This window comes from Podarcis raffonei, chromosome 3 (genome assembly GCF_027172205.1).
Source record: "Podarcis raffonei isolate rPodRaf1 chromosome 3, rPodRaf1.pri, whole genome shotgun sequence".
Classification (NCBI taxonomy): Eukaryota; Metazoa; Chordata; class Lepidosauria; order Squamata; family Lacertidae; genus Podarcis; species Podarcis raffonei.
In genome coordinates, this window is record NC_070604.1 from 71,618,394 (window position 1) to 71,636,728 (window position 18,335).

The 18,335-nt window shown below is 42.8% G+C and overlaps 1 protein-coding gene across 1 annotated transcript; it reads left to right on the top strand.

Moving 5' to 3' along the window:
• The first annotated feature begins 6,398 nt into the window (after positions 1–6,398).
• ACAT2 (acetyl-CoA acetyltransferase 2) lies at positions 6,399–18,045 on the top strand. The gene is made up of 9 exons (XM_053382305.1): positions 6,399–6,525; positions 9,023–9,157; positions 10,940–11,121; positions 11,823–11,940; positions 12,284–12,427; positions 13,396–13,518; positions 15,599–15,753; positions 16,837–16,947; positions 17,814–18,045. Exons 1-9 carry the CDS (start codon positions 6,471–6,473, stop codon positions 17,979–17,981), a joined length of 1,191 nt encoding a protein of 396 aa, XP_053238280.1. The 5' UTR covers positions 6,399–6,470; the 3' UTR covers positions 17,982–18,045.
• Positions 18,046–18,335: the final 290 nt, after the last annotated feature.

The window sequence follows — 18,335 nt, forward strand, 5'->3', positions numbered from 1 at the left end:
TATAACAAACACAAATTAATATATATTAGCCACCATCACTTGAATGGTTGTCCACAGCTAAAAAGTTATTGTATCAGCATCAGTGGTCTGCAGGGTTTATACAAAAGCAGGAGGGGAGGAGAAAAAATAATAATTAAAGTATGTGCTTCATTCAGGTCAAACTGTGCTGTAGGCCATAGGCACTGTTCTGCTATATGCCTCGTTCTTTGTATAATCTGTAAAGTCAACCCAGACTGCATATAAATTACTATATTTCCCCTGGCCTCTTGCTATCTTCAATTTTCATGTCAATTTCCCCAATACTGCTGCCTGCCAGATCACCCTATACCACCAGTCCTGGCAATGGTTGTCCTTAACAAATTGGTTCTAAGTTCTTTGTTTCTAATTCATGGTGTGTCCTGTACAGGTTAAGCAGAGCCAGTCCTGGGGTCATGGGTATTGTCTGCCTTGTGATCAAAGATATCTCTGTAAAAACATTCAGTGGGAATCAAATTGGGATTTAGAATTGAAGAAGAGGCATAATTCCAAGATTGCAGGTTTGATTCCCGTAACAGACAGCTGCACATTCTTATATTACAGGGGGTTAGACTAGATAATCCTCAGGGTCCCTTATAAATCTATGATTATAGCAGCTGCTGTAAGGGATGTCATCGTGTACTTTTGTTTCAGGTAACAAAATGTTTTGGTCTAGCCCTGAGTTAGGGTTGGAAGGAAAAGTAAGTATTGCATATAATTCAGTTCCCTCCCAACCTTTCAGTTCTCTCTTATCTATCTCTTTTTTTAAGAACCTTAGCAAAATTTTGAGAAATACAGTGTATTATTCTGTGTGACATTTAAAGTGGGGCAAATGTAACTTGTGAACAATGGCAATGGGCATTATGCAAAGAAATGTGAGAAGGAATTTTTTAAGTGTTTTATTGTAGTTTCAACCTTTGTAAAACAACAACCCTTTCTGTGTTTTCTTAGCAGTGTTGCCTCCAGCATGTTGGCAGGAGTAAAATAAATAAAGTACACTCATCACTAGAGGGCAGATCTGCTATATTATGAACAGAAAAAGAACTCTGGAATTACCCGTAACTAACTCCACACATTTTTTTAAGGGGAAAAGTGTGCCTGTTCCTATAGGGCTGGTAGAATTACCAGGGTTTACTTAACAATAGCAATCCATGTTGTAATTCTGTGGAAATGTCTTGTTTTCCATGTGTAAATATTAGTACATTGACATGGAAGCCTCCATCTAACACTAATAGTATTTCAAAGTATCTGGAATACACCTATGCATCATTCCTACAGTTTTTAAAAATTCATCATGGGGTTTCTGTACTTGTATCTGCTAAGGGTGGTGATGCAACAGGAAGAGCATCTTCACATGTGTCTGTGGTGCTATTATTTAGTTAAACGACAAAGTGTAAACATATCATCCTTATTTACTCAGAAGTGACCCTAAATCAATACGTTCAATGAGATTTACTCCCAGGTAAGGTACTTAGCATTGCCTCCTTAAACTGTTATGGATGATGCTAAGGTCCTCTGGAGATTCTAGCTCTACAGAAATATGAGGGAATTGTGTCTCAGAGGTCCTGGCACTATGGCATTACAACTCCCAGGTTTTATTACAGGGATGAAGGAGGAGAGAATAGTTAAATTTACACTTTAAGCTGTAGGCGTACTCACAGAAACTATTACTTCGCTATTGTATTTTTTTAAAAAAATTCAAAAGGAAGGCTATATGTGGCAGTTGAAGAAAAGTGAAGACTGAAAACAGTATCAAGATGGGTTATTGTATGAACAACCTTTAACAGAACCAGGGCCAATAAGATGAGCTTGTTCAGAATTTTACTGACAAGCAGAGTTGCCTAAAGAGGTCAAAAGTGGTCAACAATTGCAAAGGGAGAGACTCATAGGAGGTCCAGGCAGTGGGCGACTGTTCATGAAGGCAGCCTCAAAACAAGGAATATTAATCCTGGGGGATATGTATCAAATGATATGAGATAATATGTGGTCATAACTCATAAGATCAGGACACAAGAAAGGTGAAGCAGATGCCACAGCTGGAATTCATAGCTCTTAAAGCATTGGAGACTGGAGTAGTCTTGACATAGTGGCTGGGAACTCACAAGAAACAATGCCCCAGTGTAAATACATAGTTACAGGAGTAACTGCTGTGAAGGCGATTATAATTCAATCCAATCATCTTGGATAATGTTTGTGTCAGAGGTTCTCAGATGGTGTTCTGTGAGCCACTGGTAGTCTATGAGCTCCATTCAGGTGGTCTGTGAAATTCAGCTTTATCATTGGTGGTGGGACCACAACTACTACACTAGAAAGCTGCAGTAGTAGTAGTCCCACCAAATATAGTAAGTACACACTGTTTAATAGTGAAATCAAATGGGGAAATACCCCAATCCAGAACCATATTTTATTCACTAATTGTTTTAAGTTGGTGCAGAATTTGTAGTCAGAACTGTTCTAATAAGAACCATTAATACTTCTGAACAATAAATCTTCAAGTTCTTAAAAAGGCATGTGATGTGGAAAATGCAGCCACACATTATGTAACTATATTGTTTGTTCTGCATTTGGAAACCTCGTAAGATATCGTAACCAAATTTTGCATGAGATCAATAAGCAGGTTTGTGTCTATGTATGCATGCCATTTTGAATCAATATGATGGACTGAACCTTCCAAAACTGCACTGATTTTTAGTGCATTAGTATTCCCCAGCAACACTGGGTTCAAGGTGCTAGTAATGTATATATTGGTGGTAGTGGGGTGTTTTTAAAAAGTTGGAGGAGCAAAATAAAAACTCATCGTGACTACTATCCTGAATACACTTTTGAGTATCCCCTCAGATGTCAGCAGTTTTTATTGAAATAACACAGTATCGTTTTGACAAAAAGGCATTACTGTACGAAATGAACTACTGATATCCACACATTATGTGGCATTATGGGAAGTCTTGCTTCTTTTCTCTGGCATTCTGGGAAGTCTCGCTTATAATCTTCTCTCTGTTTCTGCACACACTGTACCAACCTGTCCCAAATACCAAGACATTCTTTCCTTGCTCAGTTCATGTTAAGTTCATGATGACCTGTTCTCAATGCATAGCTGACCACATCTACAGAACTTGATTATTATATTCTTTCATGTTATGATCAATCATTAGTAATTGTTTTATGCTATATCAATCTTTAGTTGTAATTAATTAGGAGGTTTCATGGTTGTCTAGTCCCAACCTCGTTTCCCAGCCTTTAATCTATCGATGATTAATGTTCACATGTAATTCCCACCTCTCACATGTAATTCCCGCCTTGTACTTATGTTAACCAATCAGCAACAAGTTTCTTTGTGTTTGTATCAACCCATCAGCCACAAGCACACCTGTGGCAATGCTTGTTAATATTCAATAAAAGTGAGACGCCTCAAGACGCCTCATGTGACACCTACCTCTCGTCTGCCGTGTTTTTCATTCCTACATAGACCCCTGCAACTATTTGTTAATGTTTATTTAGTGCGCCAAGAGTGGTAGATTCTTGGCTTCAAATTTTTGCTGACATTCACCTTCAGAAGGACCTCTTGACTTTCATAGTTGCTGATTTACCAACTTTTCTAAACTATTATTTGATTACACTAGCAGTTCACCTTAATGTGACATTTGACCATCATTTGCAGTGATGACATAGGATGGTATCCAGCAAACTTGTTCCATTTCTGTGAGGACTTCCACTTGTGCCCTTGTACCTCCCTTTCCTCCTACCATCCAGCCCCCAATCTGTTTTAGGGGTTTCCCTAACCCTGCAGAGCAGATTTGAGGGAGTGCACAAGGAGGTGAGAGGGAGGGGAAGAGAACAACTTCATTGCAAACAACCCATATTATATCTTTTTGTTGTATACAGTACTTTAGAATATTCAGAGTACTTCACATAGAATATCTGTAATTTTACACTATTTCTGTAGGATCAATTATTATTATTTCCATATTGCACATAGGGGACTCAGGTTGAGAAACAGAAGTTTGCCTTTCGCCTACTTACTCAACAAACTGAATTTTACAAAGGAAAGGGAAGGTGGTATGGCTACTATAAGCCTGCACTGCTTTACTGCTGTTTATCAGCAACTGTAACATGAATACTCAAGAATAAGAAGTCTCCTTTGAAAAACAGAAGAGAAAGTGACAGAGCACCATTTGTCACCTACATCTGCTAGCTAGAACATATCATCAATGAACTATAGCCCATTTGGGACAAGGATGCTCTCCTGTCAGAGGCCTTGGGTAGCAGGCCTTTCCTGCTTATAGATCCCCCCATCTACTTACAGCAACAGGCCAAATGGTAGTACCACCAGATCTGCTAGTGCATTAGCACACATATTTACACAAACATCTCCTGCACACATGTTCACTGAAGGGCTAATTTAGCAGAATAAAAAAGTATTCGTGGATTCTTTACTGGAGATTATTATGGTATGTCCACATATGCACTTGTATTGGCTTTGATAACCTTACATCATTTGGGAATTTAACACAGACCAATATTAGTATGCTTGCTGCTTGTTATAATTGTAATATTTATTTTAAAACGACTAAATGTTTAGAGCTGGCTTCATGCCAATATAAAATGATTCGCAAGTAATAATACAGTTTTGAAGCTTGAAACACCACTATAGAATAATGCTGTACACAAGCAAGGCCTGGACAATATACAGTGCCTGGACAATATACTTAATTACCATTGCAGAGATTGGGGTGAATAAGCGGAGAGTTATCAAATAGGAATTATGAGGCATAGTCTTAAAGGCCCAGCTTTGCAGAAATGGAAAAACCAGAAAAGGTTCCATGTCATGAAATAGAAAATTCTGGGAGATAAGAGGAAATTTGCAGTATTTACCCATCTGCTAACAGAAGAGAAAGAGAGAAAGCAGAGTTCTTCACTGTAGCTTAGAGGTTTACTACCGCAAATGGGCTAGCAGTTCACAATGGAGCTCAACATGATTTATCGTGGATGTGATTGATCAGATCTTTTATAAGACAGAATTTAATATAGTTTTATTACATACTATGTCGTAATTCATGATATTTATCTGGTTGGATACTCTTTAGTATTGCATCATATGTTCCAGGGTTGAATCCTGGCACTGAAAACAGGTTCCGGAGCAAAACTCTGTTTATGTGCTGAGTTTAAGGCACACTAGTTTGCATGCTCTTATGGGAACGTCTATTGGCAAATCAGATCAACAAGGAAGAAATTAATGGGGAGATCATTATCTTGCACAATGACTTTCAGCAAAGCGGAAAAACAAATCTTCAGTGTCCAATGTTTTTGGTGAATCCTGAAGATGCAGGTCTTTAGGACCCGTGAAATATATATTTTCAGGACCAACACTATTTTTTTGCTCTTTTTTAAGTGTAAACTCTTTAAGTGTTGTAAACTGTATTTTTAATTGTTGTAACCTGTCATAGGACCTTAGGGTAAAGGCTGGGTAATAAATTTAATAATAAGGTTAAGAATGAGTCTGCATTTTAAAGCAGATTGACTGATGATTTAGGTATTAACAAGCTATATGAAAGGAAAAGTTAAGAGTGGGCATCGCTCTTCCAGGCCTTGGTTGTGACTTTACTTTCTAGAGTTCATGTCTGATTTAATGTTAAAGTGTCTAGAGCTTAAGGGTGCTCCCTGGAAAAAGAACAGCTGGCTGTTTGACTTGTGCTGATAACATTGTTATAGTTGTTATGTTGTAAACAAGTAACAATAAAGAATTACAACAAATATTCTCCAGATTAACAGCACGCAGAAGCTGGGGATCCTATTGTGAGGACAAAATGTTGTTCGTCTAATCTCTGATCTCCTTAAAGGGGGGAGGCAGGGAATAGAAACGATGATAAATCGATCATTTCGAATCGCTTCAGCGGGGAAACCCCGTGTTAACCTCCCCTGGGCTCCTCGGAGGAAGGCTGAGGGAGTGACAACTGCAAGTCCTTAGATTCAGGTAGGTAGCCGGGTTGGTCTGACGCAGTCAAAATATACAATTTTTTTAAAAAAAATGTCTAGTAGCACCTTAAAGACCAACTAAGTTTGTTCTGGGTATAAGCTTTCGTGTGCATCTGAAGAAGTGTGCATGCACACGAAAGTTTACACCCAGAACAAACTTAGTTGGTCTCTAAGGTGATACTGGGCAATTTTGCAAGTCCTCAGTGAAGTTTCCCGCACACTTGCGTCCTCCATCTTTTTGGCACGGAGACGGCGTCACCTTCAAAGCCTCTCTGGAAGCGAAAACGCAACCTCCCTCCTCCCGCCTGTCACGTGACGGCACGCTGAGCCGAGCCCTCCGTGACGGAGGCGCTTGAGGGGGTGGGAGTAGTCCGGCGCAGCCAATGAGAACGCGCGTGGGATTTTCGGGCGGCGCAAGGCGGCTTAAAGGCCCCGCATAAGGTGCTGCAGCACCAGCGGCCGAAGCGGGACCTGGAGGAGGCATGGATACAAGCGGGGAAGGTGTTGTGCTCGTGGCTGCTGTCAGGACCCCGGTCGGTGAGTGGGGGGGCGCGCAAGGCCGGCTGCGGCGGCTTTGGGGGGGGGATATTTCACCCATTGGAGACGCTGCGCTTCCTTTCTGATCTTGATCATTGATGGAAACCTCCAAAATGTATTTTGCCTAGTTAGGTTTTTACCTCTATCTTCAGCCCATTTTATTTTATTCTATTGCTTATGGCTAGTAGCTGATGCAAATAAGGATTCTTCTGATCTGATCTTTCTGATCGCGGCTGGAAAGCGAAGCAATCGCTATTGCAGTGCCTCTCCAGTATCATTTTAGCGCCCCTCCAGTTGAGGTGTAGCCGATTTCTCGTGGAAGGGGAACTGCAGACTCGAAGGGTGGGAGCAGTTTAGATTGGCCAGCGCTTCGTGGTTTTAAGAGAGGACGAAGAGCGCGAGAATCCGAAGATGAGCTGTCGTTTTGATCCATTAGACGTCATCCCAAATCAACCTGCTTGTTGGCCCTAATCCAGAATTAAATAACATTTTTGCGATTTCAACTACATGAAAGGTGGGCGTCTTGTAAATTTTGACAAAATGCTTCTCTGTTTTCATGAGGACTGCAAGCTTTTAGAGCCATTTCCCCCAGATCGCCCAAACCTAACCGTGCAAACATGTCAACTCGGAAGCCAGCCGGCCGCGTTGAGTTCAATAGAACAAGCAACCTAATCTTCATTTCGGAGTTTCTTAATTTTCGTGGAGTACTTGTGGCGTAGAGCCGGTGGTAAATATTAACGTGGTCACTCCAGGCTCTGCCTCTCTCAAGTGATTGGGTAGGAACCGTAGAGCCACCGGGTGGAGCAGCCCTGTGATTGCTTCGTGAGAGGCGCTGACGAATCGCGCTCTTCCTCCGATTGGCCTGCGGCGGGTAGAACCATGAAAGCTCGGCTCGCTTCTGTTCTCTCATTAGATTAACAGAACCTAATGCTGCTCTTTAGCCAGTCCTCTGCAAAGAGATGGCTGCAAGATAGAGGCAGTGCCGGATTTACGGATAAATTAAACAAGCTCTAGCTTAGGGCCCCACTCTCTTGGGGGCCCCTAAACAATTTAAAGGAAAAAAAACACCTGGATGTAAATTTCCAAAATATAAGATAAAAAACAAAATAAAACCTACATACAGCAACAGTGTTTTGTGTTGTGTAGGCTCCTATAATGTAAGTAATGGGCCCCACCTACTAGCCTGCTCCCTAAAATATCACTGGTTTGCTCATTTCTATACATAGGGTGCCTATGATGTAAGTTACTTTGATAAAATACATATTTAGTTATGTGCAAATAGCTTTAGATACCTATTAGATCCATAAATTACTATATAGCATATATTCAACACAAAAAACCACGACAACTTGTTGTTGACAAAGCATAGCTGGACATATAAAGGGCCCCATTACCTTCAGTAGCTTAGGGTGTCATCAAACCTAAATCCAGCCCTGGGTAAAAGGATGTGGCTCTTGGGTCATGTGACGATGTCCTTGGAGGGGAGATCCAGGGTCGGCAACTCGCTTTGCGAGAAAGCTGCAATGCCAACTCCTGATCTCAAAAATGCAGGTTGAGTACCTCTGAACATGTGCAGAGTTGTTTTCAACATTGATTACATATGGCATGTCTTTATGAGGGGCGTGTTTCCTCTGTGCGTAACCGCAGGACAAAATAGATTATTGCCTCTACTTTAATGCAGCCTCTTATCTGCTTCGACAAGTTTACTCTGTTGTCTTCTATTTAAAAATCATCTTTCCCCACTCTTGATAATCAATTTTTTATACTCCATACTAACTCTTAATATTCACACTGGTTATTGCACAACTTAGCTTTAATACATATGCCTCTCTTTTTTTATTTGGGTTGACGCCAGAGTTTCCAGTTTGACAATGAATACCTTTTTTTAACCCATTTTGCACAAAGCAAGTGTGAAGAACGGCACAGGCAGTGTGTGTTATGGGGTATGTTGCATTGAGGAGAGAGTGCTTTCCCACCCCAAATTTAGATGATTTTGAGCATGAATGACTGAAACTGAAAGACAGCAAAATAGAAAACAAACCAAAGGAAGCCTTTATTTGCATAATGCTCAATCATGGGCATAACCAAGGGGTGGGTGGGAGGTCAGCGGCTGCCCCCCCCATGATCAACTAAAACAATAAAAATACTTAACTGAAGTTCTGCCCCCCCTCACACACAACGTAAAGCCTGCCCCCAACAATAAGTCTGCTCCCACCAACATAAATCCTTCCTTATTGGGAGTAAGTCTCATTTAAATTGTGAGACCAATTTTAAAGTCAGCATGGACAAGATTATGTTTCACTTATGCACAAAGATTTACTAGGAAACATAATTTGAGTCATATGTACAATTCCAGTTATGCAACACCCCACCCCATATTACTTCATTTACATATTCCTTACTGGATCTGGATTCACAAACCTTTTCCTAAAGTACTTATTTTGTGGTTGAAAAAGGCCTGTCTGTAGTATAACAAGTTAACTTGCTTTTTATCTAGGATCCTTCAATGGTGCCTTGTCTACTTTGCACGCCCATGAGCTGGCTTCCATAGCCATCAAGGAAACCTTGAAGAGGGCAAAAATTGAACCTAAAGAAGTATCTGAGGTTATATTTGGACAAGTCTTGGCTGCAGGTATGTCTTAAGTGAACCAGTTTTCTCAGGTGCTGGTCTGGAATCTGTTTTGCCCTCTTCACTAGGGCTTTTGTAATACTTAGGCAAGATGTGCATTTATACTATGAGTCATATTTTTAATATTCCTCTATTGTACAGCTCACCTTCTCTTCCCCTGTGTAAGTAGGGTTGCCAGCTTACAGCAAATTGTCTTGTAACCTTTCATTGCCCCTGGCAGCCAGAGATGAAGTATCTGTGACTGCTCCTTCTCTGGTCCTGGCATCTGCCCTCTCTGTCACAACATATAGGACTCCCCATGTGCCACATCAGTCAAAACATGTGGTGTGGGCCACACGGCCAGAGAAGAGGCCTCATTGGTAAGCTACAGCTCTCTCACCTCCGGCAGCACCGAGGGTATTCAAGCTACAACAGTTTGCTGGATTGCAACCCTACTTACCAGTTTTATTCATCTCAATTCTGGTATATCAAATCTCCTGAGAGCAAACACTTGGATTTTATTTGTGAGCAAATGGTAGTGAACATCCTCATTTACTCTAATTCATTTAATTTAAATCTCAGAAGGTAATGCCAAAATAACCTTACCTCAGGTTGCATCATAACTCATGGGAAGTTGGTTTATAAGGGAGCAGTTGTCTTGTAAGGAATAGTTGCTTAGTGGGAATAGTTTCCCTTACCTTGAAAGGTCAGCATCTAGAGTTTAAAAGCCTGTCACAGCACATCCCTACATGCTAACCAAGGGGTGGGGAGCTTTCTTCAGACTGAGGGCAGCAGTCCCTTCTGGGCAACCTTCCAGGGGACGCATGTCAGTGGAGAGGGGGAAAGAGCAGAGGGAAAAGTCGATGGAGCAGTTGAGGTGAATTTGTACAGTAGGCTACTTTCTCCACACTTGCACATCCCTCTCTATCCTCCACCCCATGAGCCAGATAAAGAGCTCTGAAAGGTTGTATTTTGCCCTTTGGCCTAAAGTTCCCTGCCCTCCCTCATTCTGCGAATTAATCTTATAAAAATGTTCCTTGCCCACTCCTGAGTTTCCAATCCACAATAATCCTATTCACTACCTATGCTCCCCCTGATACCTTGTTAGTCCATAACCCCGGTTCATACTTTCTTCCTAATCCCTCGCTTGCTGAGCCCCTCACAGTCTTCCCCAATCCAAGCTAACCTGAGATGGTCTTCCATGGTTAAGCGTCCTCTAGTAGACAGTTCAGGGAGGGCTGAGGTGACATAGGGTGCCCTTATAACAATTCTAATTGGCAGAACTGTTGTGCAGGGTTGAAAAGTGGTCAGGAAGCAAGGAGGTTTTATTTTGACTCCAGGAAGGTGCCCAGAAAAGGAACATGGAAGACGGAGGGAAGGTGCAGAAGTTGTGTCAGTGGAACGTGGGAGTTCAAAACTAAATGAAGCCCAGCTCATAGGAATGTTGTAATTTATCCTGAAGGCACAGAAGCCCTAAATCAGGTGTCAGGGAAGAGCAGAAAACACTCTTGACACCAGAAAATCCAGAGCAGAGGTGACTTGATCAACCCAAAGGCAGGTGTTGAAATGCAGAGTTAAGTGTAGGTTTTGGAAAGCAGTGTCTGGTTCTGCAAGCAAGAGCCAGCTATCCACTTAAGAACAAAACAGGATGCTTGAGAATATTGTAGCCAAATGGTGTTTCTGTGTCCTTTTTGCCTTTTCATATGGAAAGGAATGGGGAGGGCCGAAAGTTGGGCAGGGGGAAGGAACGAGAGCAGTTGAGCCTGGTTGTCTCTGCATGCTGATGAATTCTTTCTATTTCTGCAGGTGCTGGTCAGAATCCTGCCCGACAAGCCAGTGTCGCTGCTGGGATTCCATATGAGATACCTGCTTGGAGCTGCCAGATGATATGCGGTTCAGGCCTGAAAGCCGTGTGCTTAGGCGCTCAGTCCATCATGGTAGGAGATTCCAGTATTGTAGTGGCTGGAGGCATGGAAAGCATGAGCAAGGTGAGGCTTTCACTGTTCATAAAAGGGCCCTCAGGCCCTCAGACTTAGTTGGTTTTTGCAGATTAGTGGTTTGGAACAATTCTCAGGGCAGAAAGATTTGGACTAGTTCAGAATAGCCATTATTTGCATGGTGGAATCATTGTGACTGAAACAAGGCTGGGTCTAACAACATCCCCAAGCTGTAGACATGGGGTGGCAGAGTCTGTGTATGTAATTCAATGGTTCAGTTAAGTAAAGTTAGACTCTGGACTGAATTGACTTAATGGGAGCTCCCCTCTTTAGATGGCAATTGTTTCACTTCAAATCACAGTCCTGCTGTGTTAGGAGCCTTCCTGCTCATTCCTCTCTCTTTGCCCTAAAGTCCTTACATCACCAGTGGTGCAACCCCATCCAGAACAGGTAGGATCCTTTTCTAATCAACTACTTTCCCAACTGAGCATACCTTGGATGTCTCTGGATTGACCATTTGCCCATCAGCCCTCCAAGGGCTCTGGAAGAGGTATACACAATTCTTTCAACTCGGGTTGCATCTTCCATAAGCAAACCTTGTACTGCGGCCCCTTCCCTAGACCTCATTTGTTTACAGAAATCGGAATAGCTGTGACATGACGAGGGACTGGCCAGAAGAGACTTAATTTCCACCCACCTCCAAACAACGTCATTCTTAGAATTCTAAATGTGTCAAAATGATTTGCTTGCAGGCGCCTCATGTCATTCATATGCGCAATGGGTTGAAGATGGGGGAAGCCTCCTTGCAGGACACTCTGATCTTGGATGGTTTGACAGATGCCTTCTACCACTACCATATGGGTATAACTGGTAAGCCGCATGAATCTTCCAAATGGCATTGTCAAGTGGGTGGGGGAAGAGTCTAGTTCAATATTGGATATTATTTTTATTTATTAACTATTAGATGGACCATTTCAGCTTTCGCATTTCCTTCAGCAATAGCTTTAAACATTTATTTAAGCAACAGGCATACCTTTCCAACAAAATAGATTTGATCGTGTCATGAGTGAGTAAGCCTTGAACGTTGGAGGCAGCAGGTTCCCATAGTTCATTACTGAACTTTTGATGCAATTAAAGCTGTGCTGTGCATATGGCAATGTGACTCTTGCTGCATCTTGATAATGAGTATATACTCCCCAATTCCTGGTTTCAGCTGAAAATGTTGCCAAGCAGTGGCAGGTTAGTCGAGAGGAGCAAGATCAACTGGCTGTGCAGTCACAGAACAAGGCTGAAAATGCCCAGAAGGCTGGCTATTTTGATAAAGAGATTGTTCCTGTTTCTGTGCCTTCTAGGAAAGGTGAGTATGCATTCATAGCAACACCTGTTCTGGGTACAGGGCGCATGACTGGTTATCATGATCTGGATCTGTTTCTGTGCTTCAGTTCTTCCTCTGTTATCAGGGATAATGATCTAACTCAGAGGTGGGCAGAGTCTGGCCCACAAGATTACTAATTTACATTGTCACTGTGAGAAGTAAAGCGGAAATGATGGATGGTAACCATTTCACTGCTGTCAGGCTGCAAAGCAATTTTTCAGAGGTCTCCTGTTTGAAACGGTTCTGAGCCAACGTTTCCTGACCTTCTGAACCTTCGTCTTAAAGTCTAATTCATTTAACAGTAAGAAAAGAGTGAGAGACTTGACATCTTTCCGCAGGGCCTGAAAGACAGAGCTGTTCCGCCTGGCCTTTGGTTTGGACTCAGTCTGACCCTTATGTTTCCCTCCCCTTATGGTTTTGATTTATGGGCTACTTTTAAAATGAGGCTGCATTTTAAATTGCATTTTAACCTGTATTTTAAATTGGGGTTTTCCCCCCCTATTATGTTTTACTGTAATTTTACTGGTGTTAGCTGCCCTGAGCCCAGCTCTGGCTGTGGAGGGCAGGGTATAAATAAAAATTTATTATTATTATTAAAAAGAGAGATGCAACCTCAGAAGCCGAAGGTTCCATGGGTTAACTCTAAGCAGTACTGTTGTTGTGTACCTTTGTACGTATTGTAAGTAGACCGGAGCCCCAGGCATTCTTCTGTGGGAACACAGAGTTGCTATGAGTGGTTGTGTGAGTGTGTCTCCCCATTGTACTGCAGTGGAGGGCTGGCTCTGCAAGCACAGAGCGACTGCTTCCATAGAAGTGAATGGGAGAGGACAGGATGGGGGATGGGTTGGGGGCAGGGAGATGAATTTCCATTTGGATAGGGTACAGAGATCTTAGGTTCCATTTTAAATTCTACGTAGACAGTTCTTTCTGAAATACTTGCTGCCTTGCAGGTCCGGTTGAAGTGAAAGCAGATGAGCATCCTCGCCATGGTACCCAGTTGGAAACGATGGCAAAGCTCAAGCCTTTTTTTATAACTGATGGAACAGGAACTGTGACCGCAGCAAATGCCTCAGGTTTGTTTAAGATATTATAAACCATTTTTAATAGTGCGTTTTAATTTTGTAACCCATCCCAGGACCCAAGGGTGAAGGGTGGGTAATTAAGGATCATAATGGATACCACTTAAATATAATGCTTAAAATGCATCTGCTTCAAGCAAGTTTTATTTAACTTCAGACAGATACAATCGGGAATACTTGGGGTAGGGGAAGGGCATGTATTTTCTCCAGCCACAGCTTGGGGCATTGCAGTGGGGTGGGGGAGGTGGAGGTGGTTGTTAGGACTTTCCTCAGTAGAGACTGGTAAAGAAAAAACAATTTATATGCATTGTATGTGTGAGAACATTGTGCCACCAGATGGCGACATGGAATCCCGTTTTTCTCTACCTGTTTTCCCTGTTTAAATTTACAATGCTATACAGTGGTACCCCGCTAGACGAATGCCTTGCTAAACGAAAAACGCGCAAGACGAAAGGGCTTTCCGATTTTTTTGCCGCTTCACAAGACGAATTTTTCTATGGGGTTGTCTCGCAAGACGAAAATTTTTTCGGGTTCTTGCGATTTTTTTGCCTTTTCTGAAAGCCGCTAAGCCGCTTATCTGTCAATTACCGCTTATCCGCTAAGCCTTTAATAGCGGTGCTCCGCAAGAGGAAAAACCCTGCAAGACGAAGACACTCGCAGAACGGATTAATTTCGTCTTGCGGGGCACCACTGTAAACTGAAACGCTTCTTTGATGTGTCTAGATCCAGCCTTAAAGACCAGTACAAAGTACTGTTTGTAAAATACAGTTTGCCATGCAGAATCCCAAAAGCCTCTTTTAAAGTGTTGTGTTGTCATTCAAAGTTGAAAGGTGTGTTTCTGTCCCTCATGAACCCTCAAAGGGGAAAACTCAGTATGGACTGAGCACGCTCAGTGGGCATGGAATGCTGATGACAGATGACAGGAGAAATGGAAGCCCTTAGGAATGAGATGGGAGTGTCTGGAATTCTGTGACATTTTCTTGCAGGTCCTACTTGTATATATTTAACCCGATCTCAAAGTGCTGTTGTGTATGTAGCCAATGCAGCAGCACCAAGCTGGGAACCCCCACCTTTGCGGAAGTACAAAGAAATGTATAAATCTTTAGGGGAAATCTGCAAGGGGAGAACCCTCAAAACTTCCCAGTGAGGAATAAGCGTGTTCAGTGGCCAGAGGATGCTGATGGACTGGGGCTGGGGTGAGGTGAGAATGGAAAACTGGGATGGAGGGATAAGCTGGAATGTTTTGAATCCCGAACAGGGGAACTGAGCCATACCGCAACATTTTGTGGCAGGTTACACTTTTCAATCTACCATCCTTAAACAATTTGGTTCGCCTAGGGCTTGCCAATCGGAAGGTCAGCGGTTTGAATCCCTGCGATGGAGTGAGCTCCCGTTGTTCAATCCCAGCTCATGCCAACCTAGCAGTTTGAAAGCACATCAAAGTGCAAAGTGCAAGATAAATAGGTACCGCTCCGGCGGGAAGGTAAACGGCGTTTCCGTGCGCTGCTCTGGTTTCGCCAGAAGCGGCTTAGTCATGCTGGCCACATGACCCGGAAAAACTGTCTGCGGACAAATGTCGGCTCCCTCGGCCTGTAAAGCGAGATGAGAGCCATAACCCCAGAGTCGTTCGCGACTGGACTTAACTGTCAGGGGTCCTTTACCTTTAACTAATACTGATAACTTACTGATGACTACAATTTTGAAGAAGATAAGTGTTCCTATCAACCACTTTGAAGTTATAGTTGAAGTTATATTTGTATAAAAGTCTCATTTGCCATTGCTTTAGAGTTGTGACATTTTGGGGGGGGGGGAGCTCTAGTAATGTTTGCGGGGAAATCTACCTGTTAAATTTGGCACACTAGGGTCATGGGGATAAGGATTTGGCCCACTGGCTAGAAAAAGTTAATTCACTCCTGTGCTAATAGGCAGCTGAAGGGCAGAGGGCAAAAGATTTCTACTGTGTAGTTCTATCTACTTTCAGGTTTTACTCTACCTGGAGAACGCTTTCAATGGCATGTTTTGAGTCTCAAGCCGTGTCCCCTCTCTCTCTCCCCCCCCCCCCACTCCACCCCAGGTCTAAATGATGGTGCTGCAGCTGTAATTCTCATGAAGAAAACTGAAGCCCTTAAACGAGGTCTTGCCCCTTTGGCACGGATTGTATCCTGGGCCCAAGCTGGTGTAGATCCTTCTGTCATGGGGATTGCGCCTGCCCCAGCCATAAAGAAAGCTGTAAGTAATATATTGGGAACAGGGCGAACCTTTTCAGAATACAGTGGTACCTCGGGTTAAGTACTTAATTTGTTCCGGAGGTCCGTTCTTAACCTGAAGCACCACTTTAGCTAATGGGGCCTCCCGCTGCTGCCGCACCGCCGGAGCACAATTTCTGTCTCATCCTGAAGCAAAGTTCTTAATGAAATGATTTTTAGAATGATTTATCATTATACTGTTGTTAGCCGCTCTGTGCCCGGCTTCGGCTGGTGAGGCCGGGATATAAATAGAATTGTATTATATTATTATTATTATTAATCCGAGGTACTATTTCTGGGTTAGCTGAGTCTGTAACCTGAAGCGTATGTAACCTGAGGTACCACTGTAGCTGGTTAGTCCTGAGTAACAAATCTTGTATTAAACATACACTCTGCTGCCTCCTGAACGATATACTGTATTTTTCCGTCTATAAGACGCCCCATATATAAGATGCCTGCTGTTTTTGGGGACTCGGATTTAAGAAAATGGGGGAGGGGAGATGTATCTTTGCATAGAACGCCCTTTAATTTTTGACATTATTTTTTAGGGGGAAAACCTAGTCTTATATACAGAAAAATATGGTAATTTTTAAAATGTTTTGGGCAGTGCCATTTTTCTAGAAAGAGGTGCTGGAACTCACCATGAACGCCTCCCTTGTTCTCCTATAATGGCAATAGTGCCCACCTGAGAGGTGCCGGAACAGCCTTCTGGCTGGAAAAAAGCCTTGATTTTGGGAAATCTTCAGTTGATGCTAAATTACTGTTTTCCAAGCAATGCACTCCTTTAGTTTCTATGAATAAATCTGAGACATTGGCACACAGTTTCTGTGAGACTCGTGCTATTTAATGAGCCTATGCGTAAAATTTTACATCTTCCATGTTAATGGGAAGGCTTCAAACAGTATTTTTAGAGTCAATAACCAACTGCCCATAGCATTACCCTATTTTCCTAATGTCTGGAATCTAGTTGGTTATATTCTGCTTCTAAAACCTGAAGGCACACAGACCAGCTTTGCTGCTAATTGCTTGAAGCCTCAATGTTAATTACTTGTTTGCCCTTCTGCAGCTGGAAAAAGCAGGTTGGACAGTGGATCAAGTGGACTTGTATGAAATCAATGAAGCCTTTGCTGCTCTAGGTTGTGCAGTAACAAAAGAGCTAAAACTGAACCCGGAAAAGGTACGTCCTGAAAGCTCAATACTGGAATCATCTAACCTTATCTGACAAAGGGAGAGATAATTAGGTGCAGCCTCCCTCAGATAAGGTGGAAGGCATTCAGAATAAATTTGCATATATTGGGGGTTGGTGAATATAGGGCGGCTCATTTCATTTGCAGAAGGGGATGATTTGGAGGGTGGAGAGCCTCCTACTGGAAGAAAAGTGTACACAGGTTTGGTGGATGTTAAACTTGAGGGACGGGAGAGGGAAGGAGGAATTTACAAAAGCAGTTTCCTTCATCCAGTGCAGGAATGGGGAAACGCAGGCCCAGGGGCCAGATGCCCCTCTCCAGGCCTTTATCTGGTCCTTGAGACTGACCTTGCCAGGCCATACCACTCACTCTCTGAAGAGTGATTTTGCCTGCCAGGAATGCGTCCTTTACTACAATGATGCATCTCAATTGCATCAGAACTTGGTCACACCTCCGTGCCCCCTCCTGGTAGCTCCACCAAATCTGTTGGCTACCAGCCATCGCTGTGTTGCTTTGAAGAAACTGGGGGTCACTCCCCTTGCAAATACAGTTTACCTCCCTCAACTCCCAGGGTTACAGCCATTTTTTCTGGAATAAATGTTGCTTTTCAACACAGCTTTTAAAGAGAATTCACACAGTATTGCTGCCGAACTATCACATTAGTGACTTTCTTCACCCGCACTGGTCCTCTGGTCCTTTTTCTGACTTTACTCTATTTTTTAAAAAAACCATTACAGATAATCTCTCCAGTGAAGGCTGGTTAGAATGTCATTGAGGCATCTCCCTTCTTGCCCCTTTGTCTGCCTTGTTCTATGGTATACTTGAATTTAACAGGGACACTTAATTTTTGTGGCAGGTGAACATTGAAGGTGGGGCTGTTGCCCTCGGCCATCCTCTTGGAGCATCTGGTTGTCGGATCCTTGTTACGCTTGTGCATGCACTGGAACGAACAGGTGGAAAACGGGGGGTTGCTGCTTTGTGTATAGGAGGAGGGATGGGCATAGCCATGTGTGTAGAAAGATAATGGAAGTGTTTCGGTAATTCTGTATTTGTTGCATGGCTTCTAATTAAAACTGAAACTGTCTTAACTGCCGCCTCTTCCTTCAATTACTGTGACCACGTCACTATTTCAGCTCCATCATTGCAAATGCTGTACCAACTTTAAATTGCTAGTACTGTGTTGTATATAAACAAGTCATACATACTGAGATCCATATAGTCATGGGATAAATATGGCTTAAAATAGCCAATCCCTCTGCTGGCTGCTGCAGAGAGCACCTTAGTGGGCAGAATCAGTCTCTTGACTTCAGGAAAAGTTAAGCTGTTGCTTGCCCCACCCCAGCACAGAGCAAAAAACTTGGGTACTGCAACTTTAGCG

What these genes read in the sequence shown, in the direction of transcription:
- ACAT2 (XM_053382305.1), top strand. Translation starts at nt 6,471, where the DNA reads ATGGATACAAGCGGGGAAGGTGTTGTGCTCGTGGCTGCTGTCAGGACC. An exon ending in TGCTGTCAGGACCCCGGTCG is followed by an intron (nt 6,526 to 9,022) that starts GTGAGTGGGGGG and finishes CTTTTTATCTAG; the next exon opens with GATCCTTCAATGGTGCCTTG. An exon ending in CCCCAGCCATAAAGAAAGCT is followed by an intron (nt 15,754 to 16,836) that starts GTAAGTAATATA and finishes GCCCTTCTGCAG; the next exon opens with CTGGAAAAAGCAGGTTGGAC.